Below are 26,012 nucleotides of genomic sequence, written 5' to 3' on the forward strand. Positions count from 1 at the left end.
GTATTAGAAGAAGGCAAACAACCACCATGGGGACCAATATACGCTCTATCCCAAATTGAATTGAAAGCACTCTGGGATTATCTTCAAGAAAATCTGCCCAAGGGAATTATCCGCCATAGTGAATCGCCAGCAGGAGCACCTATACTATTCGTCAAGAAAGCCGATGGAACTCTTCGTTTATGTGTCGATTATCGAGGCCTCAATGCAATTACGATTAAGAATCGTTACCCATTGCCGTTATTGAAGGAAACTTTGGCCAAATTGTCGAAAGCAAAATATTATACCAAGTTAGATTTGCGCTGGGGATATAACCAAATCAGGATAGCGAATGGAGACGAATGGAAAACGGCATTCCGGACTCGATATGGACACTTTGAATATACGGTAATGCCTTTTGGATTAGCGAATGCTCCGGCTACATTTCAACATTGGATCAATGACATCCTGCGCCCCTATCTCGATCAATTTGTGACGGCCTATTTAGACGATATTCTCATCTATTCCGAATCCCTTGCAGAGCACAAGGACCATATTCAAAAGATTTTAAAGGTACTTGATGAGAATCATGTCCATCTCAAACCCGAAAAATGTGAATTTATAGTTCAAGAGACGAAATATCTTGGCCTAATCCTCACCCCAAATGGCAACAGAATGGATCCAAAGAAAGTTATTGATATTCTAGGATGGTCTATACCTACAAATCTTCATGATGTTCAAGTATTTCTGGGATTTGCAAATTTTTATCGACGGTTTATTTTGGGATATTCAAAGATTGTCGCCCCGCTTACAGCTCTAACAAAGAAAAATGTTAAATTCGAATGGACAGATGAAAGGGAGGAAGCATTTCAAACATTGAAAAAGATGTTTACAACAGCGCCCATATTAGTTCATTTCGATCCGAATCGGAAGATTGTGATAGAAACCGATGCATCCGACTATGTTTCAGCAGGAATTCTATCGCAACGTGATGATGAAGGAGTTTTACATCCGGTCGCTTTCTTTTCAAAGAAACATTCCCCTGCGGAATGCAACTATGAAATTTATGACAAGGAACTTCTAGCAATCGTACGATGTTTTGAAGAGTGGCGACATCATTTGAAAGGAGCACAATTCCCTATTGAAGTTTTCAGCGACCATCGAAATCTAGAGTATTTTATGACAACAAAATTGCTAAACCGCCGACAAGCTCGTTGGTCTGAATTCCTTTCGCGTTTCGATTTTGTTATACAATTCCGACCAGGAAAACAAGGAGCGAAACCAGATGCATTGACCAGAAGATCAGATGATCTACCTAAAGAGGGGGATGAACGGCTGACGCACCAGAGCCAAGTGGTTCTGAAGCGAAAAAATTTGGATACAAAGCTAAGTTTGTTCGCGGGTTCTTTATCAAATGAATCCGCTGAAGGAATGTCTACTGTGGAGGAGTTATTTTCAAAAGCTTACCAAGTCGATAGTTTTCCAAACGAAATCCTCGCTATGCTCCGGAACGACGTTTGCCAGTCAAATAAAATTTCACTTGCCGAATGTACTGAAGACAATAACGGCCGGTTACTTTATCGAGATGCACTCTACGTACCAAAGGATAATGACCTCCGGCTGAGACTCCTGAAAGAACATCATGACAAACCATCGGCAGGCCATCCGGGTAGAGCAAAGACCTTGGAACTCTTAAGTCGGGAATATTATTGGCCACAAATGCGAAAAGATGTCGATCGATATGTTAGGAATTGCAATATGTGTGTCCGTAGCAAGGCACCACGTAATGCGCCTATGGGGTACTTCGTCCCATGCCAATACCCGATGGACCATGGACGGATGTCTCGATGGATTTTGTTACCGACCTTCCAGAGAGTGATGGTTACAATGCGATTCTAGTTGTTGTTGATAGATTAACCAAAATGCGACATCTAATACCAACGACTAAAGAGGTGGACTCGAAGGAAGTAGCAAGGCTATATCTCGATAATGTTTGGAAGCTACATGGACTACCTGATATGGTGGTGTCCGATAGAGGAACACAATTTGTTGCGGAATTTTGGAAGTCGCTTTGTAAACGCCTGGAAATATCTCCACGTTTCTCCACCGCATTCCACCCCCAAACTGATGGACAAACTGAAAGGATCAATGCCATAATGGAACAATACCTCCGAAGCTATGTCTCCTATCAGCAAGATGATTGGGCCCGGCTGTTGGCAATGGCTGAGTTCGCAACAAATAACCATATTTCGGAAACAACAAAAGTCTCTCCTTTCTATGCCAACTCGGGAAGAAATCCCAGAATGACTTTTGGTCCCTTGGAACACGGTAAAACGACAGCGGAAGATCAAGCCAACAGCATTGCAACGGAGATGAAGGACATGGTGGAGTTTCTGAAGAGCGAAATGTTTCGGGCGCAAAGGATACAAGAGGAGTCGGCTAACCTAAATCGTTCTCCTGCCCCTCGTTATCATATAGGAGATAAAGTTTTCTTGTCGACCCGCCATATTCAAACAAAGCGACCCTCCAAGAAGTTTGATTGGAAACGGATTGGCCCTTACAGCATCAAACGAATCGTCAACCCCTATGCTTATGAGCTAGAACTTCCCCGCTCCATGAAGATCCATCCAGTATTCCACGTTTCATTGTTATCACCTGAAGCGGGTAACCCATTACCTGGACAACAACAGTCACCACCACCTCCAGTCGAGATCGAAGGGGAGGAAGAATGGGAAGTCGAGGATATTGTGGACTCTAGGAAACGAAGGGGTGGCTTTGAGTACCTGGTACGATACACTGGATACGATGATGCCTCTTGGCAACCGCTATCGGATCTTGAGCATTCACCTGATATTGTTCGACGGTTCCATGAACGTTATCCACAGAAACCTAAGCCTACCAGGAGGTAGGCCTTAGAGGGGGGCGTAGTCTGTGACGGCAATATTATATTTCGGCTAAGGTGATAGATTGGGTTGTGAAGAGAAGGAATCGCGCAGTTGGACTATGATTTGTAATGGGTTTTCTGTTATGTTCTTTCGGTTTCCGTTACGCAAGATATTAGTCATCAACGGACTGGGAGTTGGATATATAAGGGGGTGTTGTCTCGTGCCTTTTCATGTTTTCTTTCCTTTCCTCTTCTCTTCACGGAACCTCCTGTATCTACCCCAACAAATACTACTTTTGTTCTACGCCTCGTCATAGGGTTCAACTAGTTGTCATACTAGATAGAGCCACTCCATAGCCCATAGTCCTGAATACCTATTGTCACGTCCTCGCCTCGGTTGTATTCCTTGGCACCATAGTCCCTACGTCCATAGACCACCGTTACATTTAGCGAGCGTTGTGGGGCCAGAGTCTGGCGAGTGATTTGATTGGTTGGCATTGAATCTCAATCATTCACGGAGTGAGGTTCACGGATTGAGGGTTCTCGGAGTGCGAGTGAAAATTTTTTTTTTTCTTTTAGATATAGACTAGTAGTCCACGTATTTAACCAGTTCTTCCAACAATTCCAGTCCGACAACGATCCATTCTTCAAGTTTTAGCATTCAAGTTATGGCCTCCCCCGAACCAGATCAAGTTATGGACTCCCCCAAACCAGGTCAAGGTATGGCATCCCCCGAACCGGATCAAGTTCCAACTCGTACAGAGGACATCAGTTACAGAAAAAGATGTTATGTTCAAGCCCTTAGGTATGCAGGCTGGATATTTCAACAGATAGCCGATGATCAAGAGTTAGCAATCTCGACTGTGTATGGAATTTGCAATTCACCCGCTACACTACAGAGAGAAGGGGGGTGTGGCCGCCCTTTGATACTGGATACACCTACCTGCCGTCAGTTGGTTTTTGCAGCTATCGCCACTGCTGAATCTAGAAGGAAACTATGGTCAGATGTTGCAGAAGAAATTGGTATAAGAGTTTCTGCCAAAACACTACGTGCAGCATTTGCTAAAGAAGGTTATCATCGACGTATAGCACGAAAGAAATCTTTCCTCAACGAGAGTCAAAGAAACAAACGTCTCACATTTGCTCTTGCACATCGTAACTGGACGGAGCGGCATTGGAGAGGGGTAGTTTGGACCGATGAGTGCTATATTTGGCTTGGAGGTTCCTTTGGAAAGCTATACGTTACCAGGAATGGAGAGGAGGAGTGGATTGATGATTGTATTGCGCCTAAATTCGCAAAACATGATTCAATTATGATATGGAGTGCTATTTTGGGGGATGGTGGTAAGAAGATCATTGTGATATGGGAGAAAGATAACTGGGGATCTATCACCACCAGAACGTACATCAATAATATTTTCATCCCTCGATTGCAACCCTTCTGACTTCAGGAGAGTCAAAGAACCCAACAGAATCTCTGGTTGATGGAGGACGGTGCACCTGCTCATAGAGCAAGATCAACTCAAGTAAGGAAACTCTTTCCCTCGTTGTTTATTTCTAATTATATACAGAATTTCAGAGATCAATTTGGAATTCCATATCTTAATTGGCCTGCCTCGTCTCCTGATCTCAATCCAATTGGGAATATCTGGAGTATCCTTAAAAGGTGCCTGCATGATAGGAGACCGAGCCCTAGAGGAAAAGCAGCAATCAGACAAGCAGTACTCGAGGAATGGGATCTAATTACTGAAGAGGACATTGACAAGTGTATCAGAAATATGCCAGAGCGGATAGAGGCAGTCATTGCTGCCAATGGGGGTCATACCAGGTGGTAGGGGTGTTCTTCTAAGTGGATTCGGAACATGCTGGAATGGGTGTTCGTCAATGCCGCCGGAATGGGTGTTCGTCAACTTGGAAGGGTGTTCGTCGATTCGGAACGGGTGTTCGTCGGTGTTCGTCAATTTTCGAACGGGTGTTCGTCAATTTGGTACAGTGTTCGTCGGTGTTCGTCGATTTTTGAACGGGTGTTCGAACGGGTGTTCGTCCATTTTCGAACGTGTGTTCGGGTGTTCGTCGATTTTCGAACGGGTGTTCGTCGAGGTGATCATCGATGCTGGAACTCTTATTAGTTACTGTACTGTAGAAAATTGACACAAGTTGGCACTCATAATCTGATACTTGCTAGCCTTTTTTTTTGCGCACTGAGTCTGCTGCTGCTGCCAGTGAATCAACTTGAATGCTGGAACATGATCTTTGCTGCTAGTGATCGTTGCTGAGGGCAGATGGTGAACACTCGCCACCCAAAATTTGATATTCGCTAGGCTTTTTTTAGCGCGCTCGCCTACCCCTGTTTTCGCAATAATGTTACCGCACTCTGTAGTCGGATAGACCAAGAACACGTTTCCTGCATGTAGGTACACGCATTCAGGATATCTACATAGTTTAACACCTATGTCTATGTAACTATCTAACAAATGGAGTTTCCAAGAAACCCTTACTTGAAGCTTCATACAACCTCCCAGCTCAATCACCACTGGCCGCCGCGAAGCTGAACGATGGATAATTTTCTCTGCTTCTCTTGATTCACTATAGCCAGCCCAGCACCGCAACAGGCGCCTCGGCCAAAAATCAAAATAAGCGGCCCGATAGGCGATAGGCTGAACCATGTACTCCGTTTCCCTGCTCATTTAGTGATGAACACGAGACAAAAAGTGTTTTTTTTAGACGATACGAGAGAAGACAAGACCTATAGGTGGGCAAGATAATTAACCTCGAGACGTCTCGAAATATCATAAAATATTAAAAAATGGACTATTTTTGAGGCGGAGGGTCTAGTATTGAGATCAACGCGCACAAATCCAAGAATTATCTAAACCCTAATTTTAATTCTGCTTTTCATACAAGGCCTCTGGTGCTCGGGCTGCGGTCTCGATACTTTGCGCGATACCTACCCTAGATCTCGTTAACCACGAGACCCGTTCTTCCAAAATGCAAGACAAGACGAGACTAATAGAAGTCTCGTCTTGTTTTGTGTTGTGTGCATCACTATGCTCATCGAGATCCCTACTGACCGAGACCTGGTGCCTTCACCACATAAAAACTGGCCGCCTGCGGCCAAGAAATATTTGTATGCGAATCTCGCTGAGCAGGGAAACGCAATATTGTATTCTACTTTCATTGAAAGCACTTATCAAGATATGACGGGGGCGCTGGACCGGATTGGGCCGTTAGCAAAAAATGCAAATGCCTAGTTTGTATGGCTGATCAGCGCCACCATACAAAAAATCCCTGCTTCCTCACTTGCATTTTTTGCCATACATACGCGAGTACTCTATAGGCCGTATGTGGTGTATGTCGGAGCTGTGTCGGCAGGAACTGTCATTGGTTCTATGAGAAGGTTCGGAGGGAACCCTGAATGTTCTAGAGTCCTGGCTTCCATTTATTAGCCCGTAGCCGAATTGGCGCCGAGTGGTGGGTACAGACACTACTCGCGCATTGATGTCAACGCGGTTTGTCCGATATGTTTACCCTTCACACATATATCCTCACCATAACACACAACCCCTCGGCTGTACACGAATGACACCCCATGACTCCATACCCACCACCCATATCAATAAACACCCCCTCGGTCCCGCGCAAAACAAAAAACTCAAAAATGATCAGTGGTCCTGACTACGGTGAGTTTACCCTTATCGATTCCTGCATGGACTTGAAGATAAGGCTTCGTTTGGCCGCCACGCAAATCATGGTTGCAACGCCCCAAATCACGATCCTGGGCAAATTGTGATTTGGAGAAATTTGAGCGTTTGGATATACCATTTCAAACCTCAATCTAGAGCCTGGGAATCATGATCCTCGCAATGCAATTACACTCAACATCTTCGTTGCAATGGGCATGCCCCACCAAATATACACAAGTTTTGACACGGTGAGCCGTTGCAACAAAATATTGTTCAGAGGCCAAAATACAATTTGACCAAAATACAATTCCCATCATCCGAATCACAATTGGCAAGGATTGTGGTTGCTACGAGACGGTGCTTCCAAACGGAGCCTAAGTAATCCCTTGCTGCTTAGTGATGCACAAAACAAGACGAGACTTCCATTGATCTCGTCTCGTTTTGCATCTAGGAGGAGCGGGTCTTGTGGTTAAAGAGATCTAGGCTAGGCGCCGCGCTTAGTATCGGGACCGCAGCTTAAGCACTAGAGACCTTGTATGAAAACAACAATTAGGGTTAGGGTTGAATGATTCTTAAATATATACAGGTATTAATTTAAATATCAGACCTTCCGCCCCGAAAATGCCCCATTTTTCATAGTGATGGGCACGAGACAAGTTACCCCGAGACAAGATAAGACTGGTTATATATCTCGAGATTTGTCTCGACTTTTTTCCACCACACAATTTGATATTGCAAACTCCTAAGCCAGGGTTAGGGTTTGGCAACAGACTTCTGACTGGCTTTTTTGACATCAATGTCACATGGCCATGCGCGGTGTCTCGGGACTTTGTCAAGACTGGGCCTTTTCTCGAGACTTTCGAGACCGGAATGAAAAATACAAGACAAGAAAAGACCTGTCCAAGTCTCGTCTCGTCTTGTGCCCATCACTAATTTTCAACATTTTATGATGTTTTGATGCTTCTCGACACCGCCTTGGATTGATCCGTCTCGAGACTAATTGTCTTGCCCACCTACAGGTCTCGTTTTCTCTCGTCTCGTCTAAAAAAAAGAGTCTCGAGACTTTTTGTCTCATGTGCATCACTATTGCTGCTACCACTAGCGGTGGGATTGTAATAAGTATACTTGCAGAGCAGTACATGGAGTAATTGATATGGAGCTTAGGTCAGGACGTACTATGGTTATATGAGATATATAAAATATCTCAGGTCGGGATACTGCAGCTGGCGGGGGTGAATTCGAGCGCTCTGGTGGTATGTTTCTGTGTATATGTATACTCCCCTGATTGGCAGATGTTTGATACCCTAGATTAGATACTTCCAGGAGGACATGCGCACACATTGCTCTGTTGCACCAAGTCACATTTCAAAAGTGCTAAAGTGGGACGAGTGATAATCCATGCAGAAACACTACATTCTCCCCACCACATCCGAGAATATCCTCAGCTCCAACACAAGATAAATGCCCGACATCTCAACTCTACATCACAAATCACGGGCCGAAATCACAACGGAAGACCAAACACCCAGAATTAAGTCATAATACACAATTAAATCGCCGCATAGGTAATAAGTATTAATCTATGTAATTCTACTACAATATCATGGAGCATATATCTCGTCATCCGCGCAACTCCACTACTGCCGCTCTAAATAATTACAATATTATAAATTACGCCTTACTTACCTTGAAGCCACCCGTCACCTGCTCCTGGAACACCTGCGCCGGATCATACTTGGCAGAAATGGTCTTCATCTCTGCCACACTCGCCGCTCCGTATCCCTCCAACACCTCCTGGCCCCTCGCGGCATCATTGAGGTACAAAAAGTCCTCGTCTAGCCCCATCTCTACTGACTTTGCTTTGACGTCATCCAGGAAGTCCTTCGCAATCTTCAATATCTTTTTATCACTGATCTCCAGGGCCCACTGAATGTTGACAATCAACCACGTCTGGGCTTTACCCGGTACATTCATTGGTCTCGCGCCATGACTTGCCATTGCCTCCGACACAGGCTGGTGTGTGAGCACAGCAACAGACGCAAGCGAAGGGAAAAGAATTGAGTATGAAGTGTTGAACTTCGCATATGCATAATTCAGCAGCTCCTCATTCGCACCAACTGTCAGCGTCCTGAATAGTTGTCTTGCTGGAGGTACAATCCCGGCAGGACCATAAGTATCTTCTGCGAGAGACAGTAGCGTGCGGTTCATGGCGGTACTGAGGACCGGCTTCAGATCAAAGAATGGCTGGAGTGATTCCGGAATACCATCAGTGGGGTCCTGATGGAATACTGTGATGCGGAGGATATCCGTGAGCTCAGTAAGAGATGTTGCGGGGGCACGGATCCAATTGCCAATAAGCGCGGCCTTAGGGTCGGCGATTTGTCCGACCTGTTGGAAGTCGGTGAGAGCCTTGATCACAGCTTCGCTCTGGAGAGGTGAGAAGTAAATATTTCCACCCCAGATGATGCCATCCTTCTTGGGGATAGCCTTCAGGTCAAAGCGGGTTACGAGGCCGAAGTTGTTGCTACCACCTTTAAGAGCCCACCAAAGATCGGAGTTGGTATGTGCGTTGGCGTTGACGATGGTTCCGTTACCGAGGACGACTTCATAGTTAAGAACATTGTCGCAGGCGAAGCCGTGGGTGCCCGAAAAGAAGGAGAGACCGCCTGCGGGGTTCTGTCAGTATCCAATTACTCTAAATAAAGGCAGTGGTGATGAATGCGCACCTCCGGTAATAAGACCGCCTGCGCCAACCGGCGGAACACGCCCGCCAACTACTAAGTAACCCTCTGGAGCAAGCTTATCGTACACATCCCCCCACCTGTTTCCGGGCCCGATGCTCGCAATACTTAGGCTTTCATCCATCTGTACCATGTTTAGGTTCTCGAGCGAGAACAGGATACCATCGTCGATGCTCGCCATCTCCGGATCCGGCGTGTGCCCACCACTGCGGATCGCGAACTTGTTTCCAAAGAAATTGACGACTTTCATACCCACAGAGGTCATATCTGTGGTGCTCGGCGAGAACACGCATGACGACTTGAGCCATGCCCTCACCGACCAGTTGATGGATATCTTTGATGTGTATGTTACCGCCTCGCTGGAGATTGCGGTGGCATCGGGGAAGATGATATTGAGAAAACGGCAGGCGAGCTGATCCTTTACGCTGGAGTTTGCGAAGTCGATTGATATCAATGACTTGTCGTTCAGGCTCTTGATCTGGGCGTCGGACATACCAAGCTCCTTTGCGAATGCCTCGATGTCTCTTTTTGAGGTGTCTTTGGCCGCCTCGACAAGAGCGAGGGCGGAGAGGAGGGCAGCGGCAATTTTGGAGGTCTTCATCTTCATGATTTGCGTGTGGTGTGAGCACTGCCAAATCAAAATCGGAGAGAGAGAGGGAGGAGGGAAAGACCGGTTTATAAGTTCTCACCATCTATGCACTTCTCATGTCATGCCCCCGCCCCCCCCCCCCCCCCCCCAGCCGGAAGTTCCTTCTCCCTCTGTTGTTCTTCCTCCTCCGGTGAGAATAAGCTAGCCCCCCTGCAGCATAGGGCTGGCTGTCTTCATGTTAGGCGCAATTCTCTTTCTTTCTTTTTTTCTTTTTCTTTCTTCCGCCCAGCCATGTTGGTTGTCTCTCCGAAGTCCGACTGTCCGAGAGTGTAGAAGTCATGCAGCACGGGCCAAGAGAAGAAGGGAGCACAGGCCAGGGATGGTTAAGCGTGAGTGTTTGTTGGTTAACTAAGGTGTCCAAGGGATGCATCTTACCCCTTTTCACCCACCACGTACTCTACTGGATTAGTACGGGATGTCGTATTCGCTTGAATCCTAGCACTAGGTGTACTCTATCTTACGTTAAAGGCGATTCTTTGAGACAAGTTTGCAGGGGGTGATGGTTGCTGGGCCGCATACATAACATTCCAATCCACGGTAGAGTAGTGGTAGAACAGGTAGATGAATTGAATTATGGACACGCGATGCTGTACTCTAGGTAGAGCATAGAAAAGATTGGAAACGGCTAACTACTCGGGCTTGATAATTAGCGGGGCGACCTGGTAGGGGGCCACAGGACCAAGCTTTGCGTCGTTGGTGATGGTTTAGTCAGCCTTTGGTTCGATGTTTAAGTTCAACTAATGCTCATGATTCCACGCTGATGAAAGGGAGGGGGGGGGGGGGGGGAACAGGCGGGCGGGTGATCGATGAGAGAACTCAGAGACGTGTATTCGGCGACCAGGTGATAACCTGTGATTCAATACCATCAAAGGTTCAACTCTTACGGTAGTTGTTGGTGGTGGTTGTCTTCCCTCGCTGATCTACTGACATGATGTGGTGGGACTACATAGTAGCTCAATGCGTTTGATTGGTGCATTTAGATGCGCTTGTATTACTCGTCCGAATTCGGATTGGATTGTTTACCCTAGACTCGCAGTGGTGCTAGCACATCATACTTGGTGATATTATATATATATGTGATCTACAAACACAATCAATATTTCAATATTACCCGTAGCTATCATACTATACTCCAGAATATAATTTCATTTCTATTGGCGCCGGTGGGACTATGAGAACGTGGGCACATATAAATCTCATCCCTGGATATTAGGTTAACCGAAGCCAGCAATTTCGACCCCACGTCCCTACTAAATGGATTTGTCAACTGGAATGCCTGATATCGATATTTGTCGCGCGTAAGCTGACAACCGCTCCCGGTTAGAAATTCCCGCATTATTCCTTAATGTACCTGCATGTATCTGGTGCAGAAGTACTTTATTTCTTTGGTAGCACGGGGAAGTACTCTAGCCATGTACCCGTTTACCACGAAAAGAACCAGAAAATGCAGTTGCTCAGGGCAAGGATTATTTGTATGGAGTGGCGGTGATCTCTCATACAAACTATCCCTGTTTCCGCCACTTGCATTTTCTGGTTCTTTTCGTGTAAACGAGTACCTACATAGGTACATGTATAATGCATGGTTACGGTTATTAAGGTTACATTATGTATATGTAAAGTACATATATGCACCTTAACGTGCAAGGCGAGTACGACTCGCTCGCTCCCTACCGACTCGGGGCTCCAGCATGGTGCAAATACCCATACTCTACTCGGAGTCTGGGCCATCACTGGTATCTAAGCCAGACCCCAGGCATACTCCCGCAACTCCGAGTCGGCACAATCTCGGATGTTTACCTATGCATGGCCCCTCCAGCCCCCGTTTAAGTTTCCGAGCCCTCCCAATCAATTCCTCTCTGTGCCACGATACAAGCTTTAAATTGAGTTTCAGGTTGCGGGAATGTCACGGCGTAACGGACAAATAAGTCAACCAGTTAATCGTGGGGATGTCAGACGATGATCGGATGCAACCCTAACGTCGTCGCTTCCCCGCGAGAATGTTACTAGCTTACTGTTGACTGTTTAAAACCTAAGACATTGCGAAGGTGGGGTTGGAAAGAGAGAGTAGTCTGTTTGGATGGCTGACAAGGGGACGTGCTAGTAGCTTGCTAATGTCTTGCATATAAAAGGACTGTGTCAGTCATATACATAACGGTGGGCGTCTTCCCCACCTTCAGAATTAGCACTACCAGATCCCATCGTGAACTCTTCTATAGCTATAGCCAGTATATAACGGCCCAACTGTAGAATATAGTGGTTTACGAGGACACGCAAAGCAAGATGATCTCAAGACACCCTCAAACTGCACACGTTCGCTGACCATCTACCTTGTCTTAGATGAAAACATCAGCAGTTTGGCCTCAATTTGCCCTTCTCTCACCGATAATTGCACTTGCCTTAAGCTTGAGTCGGAGAGTATCGGGGGCTCGACCTCGTGGTGCTCACTATCCCTCAAGATCATAACCTCAGGATAAGGACAGAAGACCCCTTGTCCTCGTGAACCGACTATCAGAGTCTAGAACGTCACAGTAATAGTGTGTTGTGATGTCGAATGATCTGAGACGCTGTCCAGTAAGAGATCACCCGCCGATCAGGTGCTCCCAAAATCACTCGGCTCTCCATTATGGTTCTTCTAGAGCGCGCACAGAGGCATGTCGCTTGATATTCTGCACCCCACACCCGACAGGGCCGACACTCTAGTCGCGGTATTGCTACAACCTGCTATTTTATGTGAGTCTTCGATAGGTGTACCGATGCCGAAGCACGATCTTAGCTCCCACAGCTACACTGAATTTTCAACGGCGCTCGCGCAGGTGACAGTTAAGGGTGAGACTCCAGCAGCTAGATGCAGAACTAGGATATTAGTGTGACCCCGAGGAAAGGCCACCTACCCTGAGGAAAGGATAGGATTCTCTGGTGACAGTAGGAAGTCCTATCAGCTGTCATTTACCCGTGACAATCCATTCGTAGTAGCTGACAAAAGGTCGCGGTATCTGAAAAAAGGTTCTTGTGTTTCTGGTTATTAAGCGCCACGCAGTCGTGTTACTCAGAGATCCTGTTCCAAAGACTCAAGTCCTACAAGACTAGGCCTGGAGAAGGCCTCGTGTTTATCTAGCTTACGCACAAATCTTGCTTAGTCTCCCAAGCATAGTAACTACCGTTTGCATGACGGTGAACGAGATTATGGTGGTAATCCAGGGGTGTTGGATAAAGAAAATACTTATCAAATTGAATAGAGTCTAAAATACGGTATATTTCTGAATATATGGAAGGGTGAACACTTTACGAAAATATATCCTGGATCATAACTCATCACTCGCGTCAGCAACACCTCTCAACTATTCCCCTGTCAAATAATAGCGAATGTAGTTAAGGACATCTTTCCTCTGAGGGGCGAAGACTGCTTGGCTTATAAATTTGGTATTTCTGAACATCGCACTGTCGGATTAACCTCTCAAGTACTATCCACATTCTAGTCAACTATCCGCAATCAAACTTGAAGGGTTGCATTTTATAGAGTTTACTCAACTTGGAGGAACGCCGGAGTGCAGAGATACACCCCTCTGGTACTCGTAATCGTAGCTGTGTATGTCTTCTATCGAGTTTCCTCTAGCAAAGAAGCTGGCCTCACCGCTGATTGTGGACGTCGAGTGATTATCCGTGATTGGCGATGAGTTCTTTGGTATTACTATATTCCTAGATAAATACTTCCGTTCAACAACTGTTGAACCTCTATTACGACACCGCATGGCTGCGCGACGATAATTATTTCCCCTTATTTCCCTATCCAAGGGTCCCGGCTTTGGTGCATCAGTGTGACTCGCGTATGTAGGCCTGTGCATCCCCGAATTCTTAGGTCCTCAAGGTACCGATAGATTGGCCATAATGCGTCTTGAGTTTTTTCAGCCTCCCAAAACCTCCCTTTAGACTTTCTCTGGTTGCGTTGCCATTCATCGTTGTTAGATATAGTACGGCTTTGATCCTTCCCAGGCCTCAGAATAACTCGAAGAGCTGATGTTCTATATTAGAACTCATCAGCAAAAGTTTAATCGGTGGGGTTCATACCTGACCTCAATGAGTGCTTAGAATCTAAATATCCCTTACGCGCAGTAAGCCTCTCCCAATATATCCGAGTCAGGAATTCAGGGAACCGTAACTTTTTCATGGAGATAGACGAGACATACAGTTATTATTCGGTGATAGGCACGGGTGCAAGTGTATGAATGCAGCGTCGCGAAGAGAATGTGTAGCTGCAATATAAAGAGACTGATAAACTGAAGAGATGGATTAATTGGATGGGTGCATGGGTGAGTGTAGGTAAGGTGGGATGATACCACCCGGCCGTTAATGTCGTCGCCCATTAATACCCTCGTCTATTACGACGTTACCACATTACACATGTGTACACATATGTACACATATGTACACATATACCAGCGACGACAGGCCTCCATGTACCATCGGTGGCCTCTCAATAAGCCGCTTATACATCTAACTTATGTACATATACGTATCACCCACGGAGGGCTGCGGGCTGCCGTTCGGGGGAGGGGATGAGAGCAATTCAATGAAACTTGCTAGCATCCCAACAACACAATAGGATAAGACGATTGAAATATAACTTCAAGGCTCGGGTGATACAATTCAATTGCATCTAACTATTTACTACATGTAGGTTTGATCGAGAGAATAATTGCCATAGAGAATGAACTATATCGATCCTTTGTTTTCCTTTAACATACATCCCCATGCACCAACCTCTCTACTCCATTCCTCCTTCTCCTTCCACTTCAACCTCACCCCGAATATCAAGAGACCTAACCAGACCAAACCTGCACACCCAGAATTAGCAACCATCGACTCACATATACCAACAGGAGACTCACAGCAGGGCCTGGCATAGGATAACTCGTCATTGGTGGGTAGTAGATGTTCAACGCAATCCCCGGATCCGTCGCCGAGTACCCACTCGGGAACGAGATACCACTCGGCACCGCCGACCCTCCACCCGTCACCTTGAGCTGCGCACACGAGATATAGAACTGCGCGGGCATGCTGTGCAACGCAATCTGCTCAATCCTGACCAAGTACTCACCCGCCGCCAGCGAGCTCGGCAGCTTAAACGTGAACGTGTCCGACACTGTGCCCCAGTCGATGTTTCCGCCGCTGATTGTAGGCGCAATCTGGTAGATCTTGGCCCATGACCCGGAGCCGTCGTAGGCAGCGGCGGTGCTGGGCGCTTTGGAGATGTACACGAGCACGGGGCCGGCGTGGTAGATGGGTTGGTCCATCTTGAAGCCGATGGTGGAGCCCGCGGCAACGGTGTAAGTGCTGGTGGAGGCGCCGCTGCCGCCGCCTGTGTTGCAGCGGAGGTCGGTGGAGCCTGCGAAGACGGGTGAGTTGTAGTTAGTATTTTGGCGGACGTATTGGTATTCGGCAGTTGTGGTGCCATCGGCGATAAGGCTGGTGAAGCGGTCTGTGATATACATCGTAAGTTAATGGGCTGTATTAATTGCGGGTATGGGATGCACTAACAGTGCGCCTGGGCAGAGCCGATCAGGGCGGTGGCGATAGCCAGGACAGAGGTAGAGAACTTCATGACCGAAAGGATTGACAGAGAACTGGTTTGTTGATGAAGAGAAAGCAGATGTTCAGCAAAACACTGCGGTTTATATACACTTGTTCGGACTGCCCAGCTTCACCTACTCTCATTGAAACAAGCCAAAAGTCCTGGGAAGCTATTCCGATATTTCCTTCAAATAAATTAAGTGGGTGGAACTTTCCATGCTGTCTTCAGTACTTTTGCACCTAGAGTTTACATGCTGAGGTCCGATCCTTCCGGCATCAGGGAATATATATATTGCTCCCCACCGCCCTTCCCGGGCAAAGGGAGGTAAAATGAAGTATATAAGGTTATAGTTAAGGTCTGCTATCGATATACGTGCAGGGTTGTGTCGGAGAATATGTGAATCCTTCACGGGGGAGGACTGGTGATTGGTACCAAGCATTCGGGGATCCACTTGGAGCAGGGAGTCGCACCCGCATCCCCGGCAGATCTTGTCGCGTGGGGCGACTCGTTCAGGCAGGTACGCAGGTAACCTTAAGTTCTCGGGGAATTAACGAGCCAATCCCATCGTGTTCCGAGTTATCGGGCCGAAATCCGACCTTGGTGTTGGAACGTGAAGAGCAACCACTCCGGTCTTAAGGGACATAGGCTCGCAAGACGAGACGGCTATCACGGCTCACCAGCAATTATAGACAATCTGCGGCGAGACGATATCTTCTTGTAAATATAAACTCGCTGAGAGGTGACGGTTGTCCGGCTCTAGAATGATTCGTTGGTCTAAGAAGGATACTCCTTCGGGTACGAGACCCTTTAGCTCTGTGACTGTAAGTCTAGATCCTGAAATCAGGTTTGTGTTCAATATATATGACTATCATCTGTCCAATATAGGCTCGACTGCAGGGGCCATGGAAAACACGGATCCCGGGCAAGGTATCTTGTCGCAGCGCCGTGCACCACGAGTAAGAGGAGTATATACCCGAATAACCGCAAGCCAAACCTATGGGAAGCCTGGAGCTACTTACTTTACCCGTTTCCCCATATCCAGTTGATACCCGGAGCAAAGAAACAATATCTATTACATCTAAATGAATCAATGATAACCGAACCTCAGGTTGCGTGTATTATGTACATACGCAAGAATGGAAGACATGATTGAGAAGTGTATAGCGCCTAGGCCTACGTGCCTAAAAGGGCTCTACCGTCGCTGCTCTCATATGGGCGGTACTGAACGATCGTGTCGAGTGATCCTTGATGACTTCTAATCATGTATTATCACTCGTGCTTGGTCAGTTTTGAGCCCTTGCGTCATCAAGTCGGAATGTAGTGCCGGAAACCGCAAAGAACAGTAATATTTTATCTTGAGACTTTTTAACCCTCTGTAGGCTTTCGAACGGGTATGTCGGTGGTCGCCTCTATCACATTCAATAGGTACATGTATGGGTGTCTCTTTCATTCATGGTAACATATACCCCGCGGCTATTAGGGCCTAGATGCAATGACATGAATCGTGTGTTTTCTGTCCGAGAAATTTTCAAACTCCCATCTCTGAATATGTGAGTACATCTCACCCACAGAAATTTTGATAGGCCTGGTGTTATACGTACTAGCCAGGACCTTGGCCTGTTGGGGGGTTCGATTCTCGCTCAGGTAATTCCTTTTGTCACACCCCTCAATCCCCCTTTTTTTTTAACTTTTTGAGGAGACCTTATTTTGAAGTTTCGTGTTTATAAGTACCCCTTCGTTCGTGCCCAGGTTTCGCACGAAAAAGCGGGGATATTCAAAAATACTACTAACTGCTGGATACCCTCTAGGACCGGAAGGATCTGTTGAAAAAGAGGTCACAATTGTGAATCCAACACTAAAAAGGTTCGTGGAGTATTTTTTTCTTCTCTTTTTTTTTTTTTTTTTCTTCGATTCATTCATAGGTTCGCGGAGTGTGGGTTAGGTGTACTAGAGATAAAATTCGCTGGAGTATCTTAGCACCGATATATTTGTAGGAAAATATTTTTTTTCTTATGTCCATATAAATCAAAGAAAAGTCTCGGGCTTAAGCCAGCATATAACCATAGTACAACCTGTCCCGGGTTCCACTTCATGGGCTTGGGCGGGCTCAGGTCGGTTTTGACAGGCCCGGGTCGACCTATATATAAAAACCTCTGCTCGAGCAGCCATCCAGGTCTCCAGTTTTTTTTACCAAGTTTAATCCTATCTCGTAGAACTTAATCCTGGGACTGAATCCTATATTACTGCAGACTCATTGCATTTACTTCGGACTGTTTTTAGTATCATATATTCAAATTATGCAACACCTATTTAGCCAGAGTAATAGTAATAGCTATTATTTTTGACAATACGTATTTTCTTTGTTTCTTTACTTTGCTAAACTTATTCATACTAAACGTCTTTGTCACGACAGTATGAGTGTCTTCTTTGACAACATACACCTGTTAAACATCCCTCTTCGTCTTCCTATAAATAGAGGACCTCATCTCTCTTACGTTCGATAGGACAATACAATCAATCATCGTCTCACTTGATCCTCTTCTCGCTGAACTTACTTCAACAATAGCTAGTGGATAGGTGCTCGTGTCATACGATTCGGTTATATGTAGCTTCGAGATTCATCAAGGAAACTCTTGGACTACTATCTTTCTCTTACCATTACGCACACACTAGTAGACACTTATTTTCTATCAATCACCCGGTGTTCCTTCATTGTTCAATGCGCATAGCGCTACAAGGAGATCTAGCCAGAGGTATGTACGATTCAATGTCAATCCACGAAACATGAATTGTTATAAAGTAGACCGACCACCCCCTAACCATTGGTCTGAATACCTTAAAATATTTAAACCTTGACTTTACCTTCCTAGAGCTACAATCTACTGGTTATTCCACGGACTCGTCCCTTCCATGCAGTTGATGAAATAGGCATCGCATTCACCACGTTCGAGGTACGCCGAGATAATATAGCGAACCGAGGTTTATGAATTAAGTATACCATGCATGACCAGCTCATTGGAAAGTTTCTACTTGGCGTACCAAATACAAATGACACTTACTAATAAGAGAAGCAGACTACCTGCATGATGGGTAGGTGACGGCTAGCTTGTTGATTGGATAGATGACGCCGGAATTGAGGCAAATATAATGGCCTCCCATCGCCGATTGTGAACGAAAACGTATACGAGGATGGAATAGCCCAGACGACGGTAAAAATTTATGGTTAGTAGTACTGCTGCCATGGTTACATGAGACAACCACCTTTCATTTTTTTTCACCCACTATAGTAGATCCTTCCGGCTTACTGTTTTGAAGATCCACCTTAGATCCGCGAAGGTTTATTCACGCTGTAAACATTGCATTCCTAATAGGATTTTGTATTTTCTGGTTTATTGCAGACTCTTTAAGGTCGTCAATATACTGCACTGATAATCTAGTATTCCTTCGGACCGGGAGAACATTCCATTCCCTAATATCCTCTATGCTCTATGAGATATAAAATACGAATAAGAATATGGTTAATTCAATATGTTATGGTCATACGACTAAAGATCTAATATAACCTGCACCACGATCACCATTTCAAGCTTTAGGATAGGGAGACGAATAATCTGAGAGACTTTCAGCTGATCACTAGATTTATTACCAAAGGAGCCATATTATATCCCTCTTATTGGTGGATTATACAGAGTGGGGTAGCACTTCAGGCTAGGATAAACTCTCGCCTTATAACTCGCTGAGGACATACTTATCCGGCCCAAAATATAGTAATATCAAGAAGTTGATCGATAATCTTATCTGAACACTATCAGAAGTCTAGATTCACGTGCCTGACCTTAGGGAGCTCTTGGGTGCTGTCCCAAGAGTAGATACTTCGGAGACCCCCGAGCCCGTCGGTGATCTTGACTGGTACATCTCTTCATAACCTCACCTAATAAAAACCACACATATATATAACGCAACAATAGAAAGTCATATCAAAACCTATAGGGTTAGTACTCGAGATCATCAACCTAACTCAGAGTCTTATGCATATATGCCACCCCCGGAACCTCTAACGTACCCTGAACCTCCAATTCCAGAGCCAGGAGGCAATGTGAATTAATCTCCGCCGTCCTATCAATACCGAAAGGAACGGATATACGGCTGCATGGAGAAGCTAATATGTGCCAAAGCTTGTTCAATCGACCCGATCCAAAAAAAAATGGTTATTCTCACCTGCCCAGTTCAGCCAAAACCAGTCTCTCGCTACATGCCTAATCTCGAACATGGAAACAAACCGGCGGGGTGCTGACCTACTTTCTTAATTAGGCACCCCCACTTCCCCATGATCTCCAGGGCCAACTGTCGGTCGCTCTTGGCAACGGGCGAAATAGTAGGAAGCCACTTTCCCAATCTGATCCAGAAACAAGTTTGTTACTATCCCCTTCGGAATCGAGTATATGCACTTACTAAAAATATTAGAGTAGGTACTCTACTGTAGCCAGTTCCTCCAGCGATCATTACATCACCCAGCATAAACAAATCTTGAAGCACTTCGGTACTCGGTACTATTCCATCGGAGCCAACCCGAGCACCGGTACGGTCATGCTGATTCACCATATCGGGTCGACGTCGGCGACAATATTTAATCCTGGCTGTTTCTAACTTAGTAGGAGGAGTAGCTATAGCTGAGACGGGGAACGCGGGGGATTAGCCGTTTCTTGTATAGGTAGTAGTAGGTGTCCTCTTTGAGCGACAACACCCATTACTTTCAAGATGTCCGATATCCACCGCATCCCACACATGATGTGGGCTCCCGCCGCACTCCGCACATGCAGTAAAGGCCGTCAGCTGTTAGGATCTTAGTCACCTTTGTATTCTTACATTTATAATTTATCGGTGGTTATCACCTACTGGTAGGGACTTACCCCCACTCAAATAGCCATTTACAATGGCCTCTCCCCTGATCTACCATGTACGGGTACTAGAGTACTCGCGTATCTTGCTATTCAATCAGCTTCCAAGTCTCGGATCTCCTCAACTTGTAAAGCGGTTTCCAACCAGAACGTCATCGGGGTTCCGGCGGCGGATCTCCCCGTCAAAACACACACAACAGCAGGGAAAGGACTTCCATAGGGCGCAGTGCAACAAATAACGGTCTTACTACCACGTTTACTGGGGTTGATGCCCAACTTGGACGCTGGTTAATATGCAACTGCGAGGATGCGGGGGGGGTACCGAGTGCCGAGTCTCAATGCGGCTATAACAGCTGTTGTATATGGGGTGCGATTGCTTGTTTGATAGATATATGTTTAGTTGACCTGGGGCTGCTGCTCAACTTAAAACAACCGTGCAGGTGCACAAACACGTGCATACATGTACACATGCAAGTAAAGATCAAGATTATAGTTATCACCACTTCTTGGCAAATTGAGATCACTTCATGGGCGACCTAGCATTACGTAGCTATATAGTGCATATCTCATGTCGTTACAAGTACCTCGATATTGCCATGTTACTACCACGATGAGTAGTCCAGAGGTAGATGCATGTAAAGAAAAAAAGAAGAAACTGATAATATTTGTCATGAAAGGAAAAGTTCTGAAAGGAAAGTTTTGAAAAAGCATTTACAAATCAAATAGTCCCCCCATGCAACACCGTGCTCAGCACTTTCTAGATCCCCCTCCTTCTCTTCCCCATATCAACGCCTAACCCTGGATGCTTGGGCTAGTCGAGCGTTAGTTGCATCTCTTCCGCACAAGCATTGTATATCGCACGACAAGCATCAGAGTTAGTACAACCAGCAATCCTCATGCTAGAAAAAAGCAGAAGAAAAACCATTAGCCAAAAATCCGCAACTAGGTGGGAAAAAAAACTCTTGGAAAGTACTCACATGCAGGTCCTACACTGAGTCTGGACGTCTGCCTGCCTGGCAGCGGGAACCTTATAAAAGGCCATCCCCTGGTTGGGATCGTAAGCGATGGTCATGCATTGCTCATACTACTCTGCCTGTTAGCTCTGCCAGACTCGGTTCTAAAAGAAAAAGAATATAGGTGCACATACAGTAGCGAGATCAGAGCCACGCTTGTAGGCCGGGACAGCAGCGCTGGTAGCAGCCAAAGTCATGGCGACGAGGAAGTTGGTGATCTGCATTTTCTTGGATGATGGAGGTGATGAAGATGATATATACTGAAGAATTATGATGCGTGGAATTGGGGGGATGATATGATGCCGAATGAGTGTACCAGGAAGAAAAGAAGGAAGAGGAAAGGAAGGAGGAAGGCGGAGGAAGAAGAAGTGGTATTTAAGTATTCAAATTTAAACTTTGTGGATTTATACTTTAGCAGGAAATCAGGGGCGACGTCAACGCTACTTAAGCTGGTCGTCGAATCTCTCGAGCCCTGCCTGTGTTTTAATTCTATGGATTGAGCCCCAGTCAGTGTCCCTGATCGGGCTCGAGAAACAACCCATGTTTCAACGGGGATACGTAATTGTAGAATAATGGCTATGGGCGGCGTCTATCGCTGCTGCTGCACGTCCAATTATTCTTCTATTCACTATCCTTCTTAGAAGGTTACCCCGATCCCGGATCCCGGACAAATCTGGCTGGGCATATTAACAGGAATTAGTGTAGAGGTAAAGACTAGCAACTTCGATAAGAAAGCTTTAAGGTACCTCCTGTAATTGATGTTTGGATGGGGAATAACTGTTTGGGTGTGCCAGTTATGTGATGCATGTATGGTACTGCTGACCTCATATTGAATTTGTTACAATATTCCGGCCGATAGCGGAGCTGTGGGTGGGGAGATCACATGACTTGGCCCAAAGTGATAACCCTCAATATCACTTTCAGGATGTTCACTTACGCGTCCGCTACGCCGGGTGGATATGGCAGCATGCATCTGTCCAGTCGATTGATGGGGAACTGCGGTAGGCTATGCCATCCGGATATGCAAGGATGCTTTGGACGTGGGGGCCATAACGCATTGGATTGTTAATTGTTAGAAACGACATGTTAGCATCGCGACATATGGTATCCACCCTACTTTAATTTTTGCCGGGACGAATAAGCAATGGGTCAGCGGGAGCCTCAGCCGACTGAAATATTCAGCACCTATGACAAACTATTACCAACATGGGTATTAGCAGTCTATTCTTCCTTATGCGGGGTAGCCAGTGCTTAAACTCGATGTTTTGTGCAACCAGACAACGGTTATGAATCCGAGAGAATGATTGTGGGGACTATCGCAACCGCAAGGTGTTGGCTTAACACATAAGGGATTGAGCTGGCTATAGGGCTATAACTATTTTCCTTGATCAGAGGTGTATTTCCAGAGTTGACATCCTCACTCGAATACAAGCTATTCAGCGAATTTTATGCAGGTGCCTAGGCCTCGATTCATGGACCACACAAAGCCACGACACACATGCCAGATGAAAAGCCTCAAAGCCGGAGTTCGTTAGCGGTAATAATTGATGCCATTATAGATATAGTGAGGCTCTTTTGATAATCAACCTCCTACCCTTGAACTTACCTTCCCTTTTGCCTAGCTTAATATCCGATGTCCTGTATTAATCTAAAAGCATATATAGCAAAGCAGCACCTGCACTTTATTTTTCGGAAACATTCATGACATCACCGCAAGATCTGACCTTTATTCACATCTCTTCACACTCAAAAGCTGAGGGAGTTTGTTTGTGCTCTCCCCCGGGCCCCGCATTCACTTCCTTTCAGCATGTGTCTCGCGGAGAATCACATCAGGATTCAATATATGCTTCAAAATAAGGGAGCTTTCGGACCGGAGTACCGAGGAACAAAAGGCCGAAAGACGATCTTACGATCTTCATTAATCATGTACTAATAACGTTAGCTCCGGTAAGTATTCAATAGGAGTTTATGAGTATTTGGAAATACCGCGCTCGCGCCGCGCCGCTCAAGCGCTACAATTCTTAAAGCTTAACTACAATATTCAGTGATTGCTTATAGAACTGTTGGTGCTAGGATATTATCCATGGGGATCTTTGCATATCCCCAGGGATATATAAGTTTGGCAATAGACATGGAGACCCGAGGCCTATGAAGCATGAAGCGAGTATATGGCTGGCCATGGAGTGGCATGATCATGAGGGAAGGTTGAAGGTCCGCACTAGTACTCCGTCTTGGCACAATCAACGAGTGATTTATGATGAATTCGGAATTATGCAACCAATAAACTTGGATTTGCACCTTCTGGAGTGCTATACCCATGTCAGTACAGATATATATCTCTGAAAGCTCTATGGTACGTGGATTTGGATGCACGAACAAATGGTTCTCGACGCGGCGCCAATATAGATAATTTAAAAATACATGTACCTTGAGAGCATACAAGTAGCTTCTGTTAGCTACGGAAGCTGAAGTCCCGGCTCCGTTGCCTAAGTTATCAAATATTGCTGATCCCACTCGTTCACCCGTTTACCTACATATCGTTTATAATTTAATATTCGATAGATATTGTCACGTAGAGTAGATACCCTGAATCCTGCACTCAAAAAATTAGTAATCTGCACACAACCATCTGTCAGAAATTATATTGGGACCAACTCAAGCTTCATTATATGCTTCTGATAGCCCGGACAGGCCTGTGGATCCTACAAGGTACATATCGGGTAGCCGGGAAACGTATGATCCAGGTGTTGCAATTGGTTAACCGACAACCCCAACCCTCAAGTTAATTAAACATTCCGAGAGCAGAGAAAAGCATGTTGTTCCGAGCATCACTCAATTAGATTCATATGCTATAGAGTAGTTGAGTTTGATATAGTACTTAGGGCTGAGCGCATAGGTAGAAATTGATCTTCGGTGCCGCCGGCAGAAGTACCAGGGAGTTCCCTGGAATAAAAGCAGAGGAATTTCGTTCATTGCATTGTGCCATGAAATCCTTGGCAACGAAATTTTGTAGGTCATAAAATGCGAAGTTTTGGAATGACTAGCTAGCTTAGTTTCTATCTAGGCTCTTGTGATCGAATCTCGAGTCTAAGAGGACTATTAGTTGTTTCAGAAAGAACACAGAGGGATTAAAAATCGGTGCATGAACAACTTAAATTGGATACTAGATCAGTAGAAATGTCTTTGACTAGTTTATCGCCAGACAAATGAGGAATAGCCTTTCATTCTTTCACTCGAGCCCAGATATATCAAAGAAACTCGTTCTTGTTAGAATCCAGAACAGTAGAAGCAAGTTTAGCCTATTATCCACTGTGCCAAGTTTGAAAATCGGGATCTAGAGAACACAGAAAGTCCATCCCGAGATCTAAATGGCGTGTTTCTCGATCACTTTAGGATAAATTATATTCCACTTCCGCAACCCAGGTCTGTGGCGCTACAGGACTAACGGAAGAGCGAGTGTTATATTTTAATTGTATTGTCAGAGCAATTTGGATTTAGACAACTCTCGGCATTCATACGCGTCAGCTAGACTGTTGATAAAGTTAGCATAAGATGCACAAGTACGGTTCTTCAAATTCTCTCATCATACCATTATGAAGGATTATCATCAGATCAATCCCAATATCTGGATGTACACCGACGGCAATCTGTACTTTATATTGTTGTGCGCTCCGTCCTAAACCGTGAGACAGCGGAGCAACAGAAGAAAAAGGTCAGAATAGTGCCATTCCCCATCCATCGAATCAATATGCATGATCCATACATCGAAATCGAGGTGGTTATTCCGAAATCCCATGAGCCATATAATTAGGAAGAGTGATATTGAAAGTCCCGGGACGCAAGGAGATCGAGAGTCGGTAGTTCGCGCACGGAGAACCTGGGATGTGACGTCTCGACCAAGAACACACGTTCATAAGCCAATGTCGCTATCTAGCAATGAACGTTACATGTATACAGCTGAATTAAATACAAAGATGACACCACTTCGAAAGGCTACACTAGCGTCATCCGACGACTTACTTCCGTGTAAGCGCGTAGAAAGCGCGCATCCATCATCCAATCTCTCATCTCAAGCTGATGATCGATCATCGTTTTGAGAGCTATATGTGCAACACATGCAAAGTACATGATGTACATATTTACATAGTAAGCTTGTGGTTTTCGATTGAATTAAGATAGCCAAGCTTTTGACTGTGTGTATGGACATTCATTCCGGCCATATATATTACTGACCACTGCAGTCTTAATGTTTTCGTTGATTTTATGTTCTGGGTCCAATTGTTGCTGGTGTGTACAGCCGCATTTGAAAAGTATTGGCACCTCCGAGCCAAACTCACGAGGCAGTCCTTTCTGCTTTTCAATTCTCATATTCGAGACAATTGCCAGAGAGAGCTGCAATGTCTCTATTGCGGTCATACCTACCAATAAGTTGAGTATGCGCGAGTGCTATGGTTTTTGGTGGGCCACAATTCATGAACGACTCAATATAGTAGGGCGCCAGTACTTTTCGAATGCGGCTGTACATATACTTGTGATCGTAAGTACGAATACTTTCAAATCTAACATTTTATAGTTGTAATTCGACCTTCCCTAAAGATC

At 45.5% G+C, this 26,012-nt stretch overlaps 4 protein-coding genes across 4 annotated transcripts; all 4 read right to left on the minus strand.

Moving 5' to 3' along the window:
* Positions 1–8,214: 8,214 nt before the first annotated feature.
* On the minus strand, positions 8,215–9,976 carry LAJ45_10805 (uncharacterized protein; the record flags this gene model as incomplete). Its single annotated transcript, XM_046120320.1, has 3 exons — positions 8,215–9,209; positions 9,270–9,885; positions 9,956–9,976. 3 exons carry the CDS (start codon positions 9,974–9,976, stop codon positions 8,215–8,217), a joined length of 1,632 nt encoding a protein of 543 aa, XP_045966445.1.
* Positions 9,977–14,750: 4,774 nt separating this feature from the next.
* LAJ45_10806 (uncharacterized protein) lies at positions 14,751–15,532 on the minus strand (the record flags this gene model as incomplete). The annotated part of the gene is made up of 3 exons (XM_046120321.1): positions 14,751–14,765; positions 14,820–15,409; positions 15,469–15,532. 3 exons carry the CDS (start codon positions 15,530–15,532, stop codon positions 14,751–14,753), a joined length of 669 nt encoding a protein of 222 aa, XP_045966446.1.
* A 3,942-nt stretch (positions 15,533–19,474) lies between these two features.
* LAJ45_10807 (uncharacterized protein) lies at positions 19,475–20,104 on the minus strand (the record flags this gene model as incomplete). Its single annotated transcript, XM_046120322.1, has 5 exons — positions 19,475–19,486; positions 19,566–19,661; positions 19,802–19,804; positions 19,890–19,898; positions 19,955–20,104. 5 exons carry the CDS (start codon positions 20,102–20,104, stop codon positions 19,475–19,477), a joined length of 270 nt encoding a protein of 89 aa, XP_045966447.1.
* A 1,107-nt stretch (positions 20,105–21,211) lies between these two features.
* LAJ45_10808 (uncharacterized protein) lies at positions 21,212–21,637 on the minus strand (the record flags this gene model as incomplete). The annotated part of the gene is made up of 3 exons (XM_046120323.1): positions 21,212–21,299; positions 21,378–21,484; positions 21,548–21,637. The coding sequence occupies 3 exons, from the start codon at positions 21,635–21,637 to the stop codon at positions 21,212–21,214; spliced, it is 285 nt and encodes a 94-aa protein (XP_045966448.1).
* Between the last annotated feature and the right edge of the window lie 4,375 nt (positions 21,638–26,012).

This window comes from Morchella importuna (genome assembly GCF_003444635.1).
Source record: "Morchella importuna strain M04M26 chromosome Unknown Morimp01GS051, whole genome shotgun sequence".
Classification (NCBI taxonomy): Eukaryota; Fungi; Ascomycota; class Pezizomycetes; order Pezizales; family Morchellaceae; genus Morchella; species Morchella importuna.